Below are 9,408 nucleotides of genomic sequence, written 5' to 3'. Positions count from 1 at the left end.
AGAGAGAAGTTAAGAGAGTGGTGAAGCAATGTAAAAAGAGAGCAAATGAGAGAGTGGGTGAGATGTTATCAACAAATTTTGTTGAAAATAAGAAAAAGTTTTGGAGTGAGATTAACAAGTTAAGAAAGCCTAGAGAACAAATGGATTTGTCAGTTAAAAATAGGAGAGGAGAGTTATTAAATGGAGAGTTAGAGGTATTGGGAAGATGGAAGGAATATTTTGAGGAATTGTTAAATGTTGATGAAGATAGGGAAGCTGTGATTTCGTGTATAGGGCAAGGAGGAATAACATCTTGTAGGAGTGAGGAAGAGCCAGTTGTGAGTGTGGGGGAAGTTCGTGAGGCAGTAGGTAAAATGAAAGGGGGTAAGGCAGCCGGGATTGATGGGATAAAGATAGAAATGTTAAAAGCAGGTGGGGATATAGTTTTGGAGTGGTTGGTGCAATTATTTAATAAATGTATGGAAGAGGGTAAGGTACCTAGGGATTGGCAGAGAGCATGCATAGTTCCTTTGTATAAAGGCAAAGGGGATAAAAGAGAGTGCAAAAATTATAGGGGGATAAGTCTGTTGAGTGTACCTGGTAAAGTGTATGGTAGAGTTATAATTGAAAGAATTAAGAGTAAGACGGAGAATAGGATAGCAGATGAACAAGGAGGCTTTAGGAAAGGTAGGGGGTGTGTGGACCAGGTGTTTACAGTGAAACATATAAGTGAACAGTATTTAGATAAGGCTAAAGAGGTCTTTGTGGCATTTATGGATTTGGAAAAGGCGTATGACAGGGTGGATAGGGGGGCAATGTGGCAGATGTTGCAAGTGTATGGTGTAGGAGGTAGGTTACTGAAAGCAGTGAAGAGTTTTTACGAGGATAGTGAGGCTCAAGTTAGAGTATGTAGGAAAGAGGGAAATTTTTTCCCAGTAAAAGTAGGCCTTAGACAAGGATGTGTGATGTCACCGTGGTTGTTTAATATATTTATAGATGGGGTTGTAAGAGAAGTAAATGCGAGGGTCTTGGCAAGAGGCGTGGAGTTAAAAGATAAAGAATCACACACAAAGTGGGAGTTGTCACAGCTGCTCTTTGCTGATGACACTGTGCTCTTGGGAGATTCTGAAGAGAAGTTGCAGAGATTGGTGGATGAATTTGGTAGGGTGTGCAAAAGAAGAAAATTAAAGGTGAATACAGGAAAGAGTAAGGTTATGAGGATAACAAAAAGATTAGGTGATGAAAGATTGAATATCAGATTGGAGGGAGAGAGTATGGAGGAGGTGAACGTATTCAGATATTTGGGAGTGGACGTGTCAGCGGATGGGTCTATGAAAGATGAGGTGAATCATAGAATTGATGAGGGAAAAAGAGTGAGTGGTGCACTTAGGAGTCTGTGGAGACAAAGAACTTTGTCCTTGGAGGCAAAGAGGGGAATGTATGAGAGTATAGTTTTACCAACGCTCTTATATGGGTGTGAAGCGTGGGTGATGAATGTTGCAGCGAGGAGAAGGCTGGAGGCAGTGGAGATGTCATGTCTGAGGGCAATGTGTGGTGTGAATATAATGCAGAGAATTCGTAGTTTGGAAGTTAGGAGGAGGTGCGGGATTACCAAAACTGTTGTCCAGAGGGCTGAGGAAGGGTTGTTGAGGTGGTTCGGACATGTAGAGAGAATGGAGCGAAACAGAATGACTTCAAGAGTGTATCAGTCTGTAGTGGAAGGAAGGCGGGGTAGGGGTCGGCCTAGGAAGGGTTGGAGGGAGGGGGTAAAGGAGGTTTTGTGTGCGAGGGGCTTGGACTTCCAGCAGGCATGCGTGAGCGTGTTTGATAGGAGTGAATGGAGACAAATGGTTTTTAATACTTGATGTGCTGTTGGAGTGTGAGCAAAGTAACATTTATGAAGGGATTCAGGGAAACCGGCAGGCCGGACTTGAGTCCTGGAGATGGGAAGTACAGTGCCTGCACTCTGAAGGAGGGGTGTTAATGTTGCAGTTTAAAAACTGTAGTGTAAAGCACCCTTCTGGCAAGACAGTGATGGAGTGAATGATGGTGAAAGTTTTTCTTTTTCGGGCCACCCTGCCTTGGTGGGAATCGGCCGGTGTGATAATAAAATAAAATAAATATATATATATATATATATATATATATATATATATATATATATATATATATATATATATATATATATATATATATATATATATATATATATATATATATATATATATATATATAATTTTAATGAAAATAAGAAAAAATTTTGGAGTGAGTTAAACAAGTTAAGAAAGCCTAGGGAAAATATGGATTTCTCAGTTAAAAACAGAGTACAGGAGTTAGTAGATGGGGAGAGGGAGGTATTAGGTAGATGGCGAGAATATTTTGAGGAACTTTTAAATGTTAAGGAAGAAAGGGAGGCGGTAATTTCATGCACTGGCCAGGGAGGTATACCATCTTTTAGGAGTGAAGAAGAGCAGACTGTAAGTGTGGTGGAGGTACGTGAGGCATTACTTAGAATGAAAGGGGGTAAAGCAGCTGGAACTGATGGGATCATGACAGAAATGTTAAAAGCAGGGGGGGATATAGTGTTGGAGTGGTTGGTACTTTTGTTTAATAAATGTGTGAAAGAGGGGAAGGTACCTAGGGATTGGCGGAGAGCATGTATAGTCCCTTTATATAAAGGGAAAGGGGACAAAAGAGATTGTAAAAATTATAGAGGAATAAGTTTACTGAGTATACCAGGAAAAGTATACGGTAGGGTTATAATTGAAAGAATTACAGGTAAGACAGAATGTAGAATTGCGGACGAACAAGGAGGTTTCAGAGTGGGTAGGGGATGTGTAGATCAAGTGTTTACATTGAAGCATATATGTGAACAGTATTTAGATAAAGGTAGGGAAGTTTTTATTGCATTTATGGATTTAGAAAAGGCATATGATAGTGGATAGAGGAGCAATGTGGCAGATGTTGCAAGTTTATGGAATATGTGGTAAGTTACTAAATGCTGTAAAGAGCTTTTATGAGGAGAGTGAGGCTCAGGTTAGGGTGTGTAGAAGAGATGGTAAAAGTAGGTCTTAGACAGGGATGTGTAATGTCACCATGGTTGTTTAATATATTTATAGATGGGGTTGTAAAAGAAGTAAATGCTAGGGTGTTCGGGAGAGGGGTGGGATTAAATTATGGGGAATCAAATTCAAAATGGGAATTAACACAGTTACTTTTTGCTGATGATACTGTGCTTATGGGAGATTCTAAAGAAAAATTGCAAAGGTTAGTGGATGAGTTTGAGAATGTGTGTAACGGTAGAAAGTTGAAAGTGAACATAGAAAAGAGTAAGGTGATGAGGGTATCAAATGATTTAGATAAAGAAAAAAATGGATATCAAATTGGGGAGGAGGAGTATGGAAGAAGTGAATGTTTTCAGATACTTGGGAGTTGATGTGTCGGCGGATGGATTTATGAAGGATGAGGTTAATCATAGAATTGATGAGGGAAAAAAGGTGAGTGGTGCGTTGAGGTATATGTGGAGTCAAAAAACGTTATCTATGGAGGCAAAGAAGGGAATGTATGAAAGTATAGTAGTACCAACAGTCTTATATGGATGTGAAGCTTGGGTGGTAAATGCAGCAGCGAGGAGACGGTTGGAGGCAGTGGAGATGTCCTGTCTAAGGGCAATGTGTGGTGTAAATATTATGCAGAAAATTCGAAGTGTGGAAATTAGGAGAAGGTGTGGAGTTAATAAAAGCATTAGTCAGAGGGCAGAAGAGGGGTTGTTGAGGTGGTTTGGTCATTTAGAGAGAATGGATAAAAGTAGAATGACATGGAAAGCATATAAATCTATAGGGGAAGGAAAGAGGGGTAGGGGTCGTCCTCGAAAGGGTTGGAAAGAGGGGGTAAAGGAGGTTTTGTGGGCAAGGGGCTTGGACTTCCAGCAAGCGTGCATGAGCGTGTTAGATAGGAGTGAATGGAGACGAATGATACTTGGGACCTGACGATCTGTTGGAGTGTGAGCAGGGTAATATTTAGTGAAGGGATTCAGGGAAACCGGTTATTTTCATATAGTCGGACTTGAGTCCTGGAAATGGGAAGTACAATGCCTGCACTTTAAAGGAGGGGTTTGGGATATTGGCAGTTTGGAGGGATATGTTGTGTATCTTTATACGTATATGCTTCTAAACTGTTGTATTCTGAGCACCTCTGCAAAAGCAGTGATAATGTGTGAGTGTGGTGAAAGTGTTGAATGATGATGAAAGTATTTTCTTTTTGGGGATTTTTTCTTTTTTGGGTCACCCTGCCTCGGTGGGAGACGGCCGACTTGTTAAAAAAAAAAAATATATATATATATAATCTATCTATCTCACACACACATACTCGCCTAGTTGAGGTTGCGGGGGTAGAGTCCGAGCTCGTGGCCCCGCCTCTTCACTGATCGCTACTAGGTCACTCTCCCTGAGCCGTGAGCTTTATCATACCTCTGCTTAAAGCTATGTATGGATCCTGCCTCCACTACGTCGCTTCCCAAACTATTCCACTTACTACTCTGTGGCTGAAGAAATACTTCCTAACATCCCTGTGATTCATCTGTGTCTTCAACTTCCAACTGTGTCCCCTTGTTACTGTGTCCAATCTCTGGAACATCCTGTCTTTGTCCACCTTGTCAATTCCTCTCGGTATTTTGTATGTCGTTATCATGTCTCCCCTATCTCCTGTCCTCCGGTGTCGTCAGGTTGATTTCCCTTAACCTCTCCTCGTAGGACATACCTCTTAGCTCTGGGACTAGGCTTGTTGCAAACCTTGGCACTTTCTCTAGTTTCTTTACGTGATTGGCTAGGTGTGGGTTCCAAACTGGTGCCGCATACTCCAATATGGGCCTAACGTACACGGTGTACAGGGTCCTGAATGATTCCTTATTAAGATGTTGGAATGCTGTTCTGAGGTTTGCTAGGCGCCCATATGCTGCAGCAGCTATTTGGTTCATGTGCGCTTCAGGAGATGTGCCTTGTGTTATACTCGCCCCAAGATCTTTTTCCTTGAGTGAGGTTTGTAGTCTCTGGCCCCCTAGACTGTACTCCGTCTGCGGTCTTCTTTGCCCTTCCCCATTCTTCATGACTTTGCACTTGGTGGGATTGAACTCCAGGAGCCAATTGCTAGACCAGGTCTGCAGCCTGTCCAGATCCCTTTGTAGTTCTGCCTGGTCTTCGATAGAGTGAATTCTTCTCATCAACTTCACGTCATCTGCAAACAGGGACACCTCAGTGTCTATTCCTTCCGTCATGTCGTTCACAAATACCAGAAACAGCACTGGTCCTAGGACTGACCCTTGTGGGACCCTGCTGGTCACAGGTGCCCACTCTGACACCTCGCCACGTACCATGACTCGCTGCTGTCTTCCTGACAAGTATTCCCTGATCCATTGTAGTGCCTTACCTGTTATCCCTGCTTGGTCCTCCAGTTTTTGCACCAATCTCTTGTGTGGAACTGTGTCAAACGCCTTCTTGCAGTCCAAGAATATGCAATCCACCCACCCCTCTCTCGTCTTACTGGTGTCACCATGTCATAGAACTTCAGTAGGTTTGTGACACAGGATTTCCCGTCCCTGAAACCATGTTGGCTGCTGTTGATGAGATCGTTCTTTTCTAGGTGTTCCACCACTCTTCTCGTGATAATCTTCTCCATGATTTTGCATACTATACATGTCAGTGACACTGGTCTGTAGTTTAATGCTTCATGTCTGTCTCCTTTTTTAAAGATTGGGACTACATTTGCTGTCTTCCATGCCTCGGGCAATCTCCCTGTTTCGATAGATGTATTGAATATTGTTGTTAGGGGTACACATAGCGCCTCTGCTCCTTCTCTCAATACCCATGGGGAGATGTTATCTGGCCCCATTGCCTTTGAGGTATCTAGCTCGCTCAGAAGCCTCTTCACTTCTTCCTAGGTTGTGTGCACTGTGTCCAGCACATGGTGGTGTGCCCCACCTCTCCGTCTTTCTGGAGCCCCTTCTGTCTCTGTGAACACTTCTTTGAATCTCTTGTTGAGTTCCTCACATACTTCACAGTCATTTCTTGTTGTATCTCCTCCTTCCTTCCTTAGCCTGATTACCTGGTCCTTGACTGTTGTTTTCCTCCTGATGTGGCTGTACAAGAGTTTCGGGTCAGATTTGGCTTTCGCTGCTATGTCATTTTCATATTGTCTTTGGGCCTCCCTTCTTATCTGTGCATATTCGTTTCTGGCTCTACGACTGCTCTCCTTATTCTCCTGGGTCCTTTGCCTTCTATATTTCTTCCATTCCCTAGCACTTGGTTTTTGCCTCTCTGCACCTTTGGGCAAACCATGGGCTCATCCTGGCTTTCTCATTATTCCTGTTACCCTTGGGTACAAACCTCTCCTCGGCCTCCTTGCATTTTGTTGCTACATATTCCATCATCTCATTAACTGGCTTCCCTGCCAGTTCTCTGTCCCACTGAACCCCATTCAGGAAGTTCCTCATTCCTGTGTAGTCCCCTTTCTTGTAGTTTGGCTTCATTCGTCCTGGCCTTCCTGCTTCTCCCTCCACTTGTAGCTCTACTGTGTATTCGAAGCTTAAAACCACATGTTCACTGTGTGTATATGTGTGTGTGTGTGTGTCTGTGAAGTGTCACCAAAGTGTAAGTAGGAGTAGCAAGATATCCCTGTTATCTAGTGTGTTTGAGACAGAAAAAGAAACCAGCAATCCTACCATTATGCAAAACAGTTACAGGTTTCTGTTTCACAGTCTGGTAGGACGGTAGTACTTCCCTGGGTGGTTGCTGTCTACCAACCTAAAAATAAAAATTTTTGGTTCCCCTCTTTGAACCTGTAGGATCAGGAAGTGTGCTAGGGTCGACTGTGGTCGGAGAGACTTCCCTTAAGTGTGGACTAAATAGTTGGAGAAAGAGTTGTAACTAACATAGTAATGGAGAACTTGCCTTTTATTAAATATTAAGAATTTAATTTAGAAACCTGATGATAAAATAGTATATATTCTTTACAGATTCAATGTTTGGGATACTGCAGGTCAAGAGAAATTAGGTGGCCTTCGTGATGGTTACTACATCCAAGCTCACTGTGCCATTATTATGTTTGATGTTACATCCCGAGTCACTTACAAAAATGTTCCTAACTGGCACAGAGATCTTGTTCGTGTGTGTGAGAATATTCCCATAGTCTTGTGTGGAAACAAGGTTGATGTTAAAGATCGCAAGGTCAAAGCAAAGTCCATCATTTTCCATCGAAAGAAAAACCTACAGGTTAGTTAAAGTTGATTTCATCTTCGTTAAATTGTAACAGTGGTATACAGTATATTGTTCCAACATGTAAATGCTAGTAATTGAATATTCATCTTTACTTGGTACCAAGCATGGCATAACCTGTGTGGATTAACATTTCTTTAATTCACACCCTAAGATCAAACAAGATCTGTGCTGTTGCCAAGCTATATTTCTTGAATCATTTGAATATTTCCAGCAAATAGTGGCCAAGTCAGTGATAAATTGATATACACTTGATCAAGATGAAGATGTTGGCTTGAAATTGCCAGGAAAGTATGTTGTGTGCACAGTCTTGTGCCTTAAATGCTCATGAAATTTTGTTAGGAAGTTAGATTTTTTATGGTTAATAGTTTACTGAAAGCCATTTTTAATAATTAGTGAATTTTCTTATAATTGAAGATTAACTCTCCAAAAAATCTTTTTACAGTACTATGACATCTCTGCAAAGTCGAACTATAACTTCGAAAAGCCTTTCTTGTGGCTTGCACGAAAGCTGATTGGTGATCCCAATCTGGAATTTGTTGCTATGCCTGCACTTCTCCCACCAGAGGTTCAGATGGACCCCCAATGGCAGCAACAAATAGAGAACGATCTCCAAGAAGCTTCCCAGACTGCTTTGCCAGAGGATGATGAAGATTTGTAAAGCCAGCTATTGTATTGGACAATGAAATAAAGCTATATTTGTTAATACCTGTGTTAAATTGGAATTGTTAAAAAATATAGCCTAAACTATTGCTCTTGCAACCGTTTCATGCTGATATTAACAGGAAGTAGGTTTGCCTAAGTTGTTTCCACACAAATAAGTGTGCTTGTTTAAAACATTCCCATAAGCATGCTGCTAGTGATAAAGAAAAGAATTTAGAATCTTTTTAAGAGCTTGCAGTTTACTGTTAAAACAATTTTCTAATAAAATAACAAAATCTTATTTATTTTCAACTCCATTATTGGTGAAACCAGCAATTATCCCACAGCACATATCAATTTTTTAATTCTTATTAATTTTAAAGGTATATATGAAACAAAAATTGAAGTAGAGAGCACATGAATCAATATGGCTAAGTAAAAAGTGTTGAAATTGCATTCGTAAAATTGGTTTGCCACCTCTAGAAATACAGCTATAGTAGCAAGAGCTACAGTCGAGCAGCTCTAAACCCAGCGTGATCACCATTGATGCCTTTGATCAAATTAATAACCCTTCCAGATTTAGTGCTTAATTTATATTGATATTGATTATTTGATTAAACCTGATGGTCTAATTTTTAGGCACAGATGGATTTGCCGTTTCCTTGTGAATCTCGTTTTTTCAGCACCCAGGCTATCAACACTGCTGTTTGACACCCTAGGGTTTTTATTTAAAGGCCCCCACCCCCCTACAGGCATTCCCAGGTGAACTGACATTGTAACAAACTTCAGAGGAGGTGCCTTGATTTACTGTTATCCAAGGAATTGGCCAGCCTCCCTTGGATTGAATCTGCCTTTTGTTTGTGCTGACACCTGGTGGCAGGTTCCTTGCTGCCAGTGAGGGGACTCTTGATCCAAGGAATTACATTAGATTTGTCCTTTCCTTCTTTGGATTGACCCTGATTGCCTCTCATTGTCCTGGGTGCTACCCCTCAGGGAAGGTTCCTTGATGCTGGTGAGGGGCTCTTGAACTAGGGAATTGGATCTGTGCTCCAGTTGCCTGAATACCTTCCATCACATCCCTTTCCCATAAGTGCTGTATAATCCCTATGGGTTTAGCACTCCCTCATGATTATGATATCCTGGGTGCTGTACAGGTTCAGGGTTGCTAACCCCCCCCCCCCCTTTTTTTTTTATGCCTGACAAATGACTTGTAACAGCGTTGCATGATATCTTCAGAGCTTTCATTGTAATTCGATTATTTGCCTCTTGCTGGTATGACTGATCCAGGGTTTTCCGTGAACAGAATGTGAAGTCTCTCTCCCTCCCCCTCTCTCTCCCTCCTCTCTCCCTCCCCCTCCCTCCTCCCCTCCCCCCCCCTCCCTCCTCCCCTCCCCCCCTCTCCCTCTCCCCCCTCCCCTCTCCCTCTCCCTCCTCCTCTCTCACTCCCCCTCTCTCCCTCCCCCTCTCTCCCTCCCCCTCTCTCCCTCCCCCTCTCTCCCTCCCCCTCTCTCCCTCCCCC

The 9,408-nt window shown here is 42.3% G+C and overlaps 1 protein-coding gene across 4 annotated transcripts in view; it reads left to right on the top strand.

The window, feature by feature from the left end:
• Positions 1–8,188, top strand: part of Ran (RAN, member RAS oncogene family) — a 39,055-nt gene extending 30,867 nt beyond the window's left edge. For all 4 annotated transcript variants that reach the window (XM_053794047.2, XM_053794046.2, XM_053794048.2 and 1 more), the window contains 2 exons: positions 6,989–7,244; positions 7,693–8,188. In XM_053794047.2, coding sequence (XP_053650022.1) covers positions 6,989–7,244; positions 7,693–7,908 — 472 coding nt within the window. In that variant the 3' untranslated portion in view covers positions 7,909–8,188. The remainder of the gene's footprint in view (positions 1–6,988; positions 7,245–7,692) is intronic.
• The last annotated feature ends 1,220 nt before the right edge of the window (positions 8,189–9,408 follow it).

Source organism: Cherax quadricarinatus, chromosome 56 (genome assembly GCF_038502225.1).
Source record: "Cherax quadricarinatus isolate ZL_2023a chromosome 56, ASM3850222v1, whole genome shotgun sequence".
NCBI lineage: Eukaryota > Metazoa > Arthropoda > Malacostraca > Decapoda > Parastacidae > Cherax > Cherax quadricarinatus.
The sequence above is the reverse complement of the archived record's forward strand: the minus strand, read 5'-3'. Positions and strand labels throughout refer to the sequence as shown.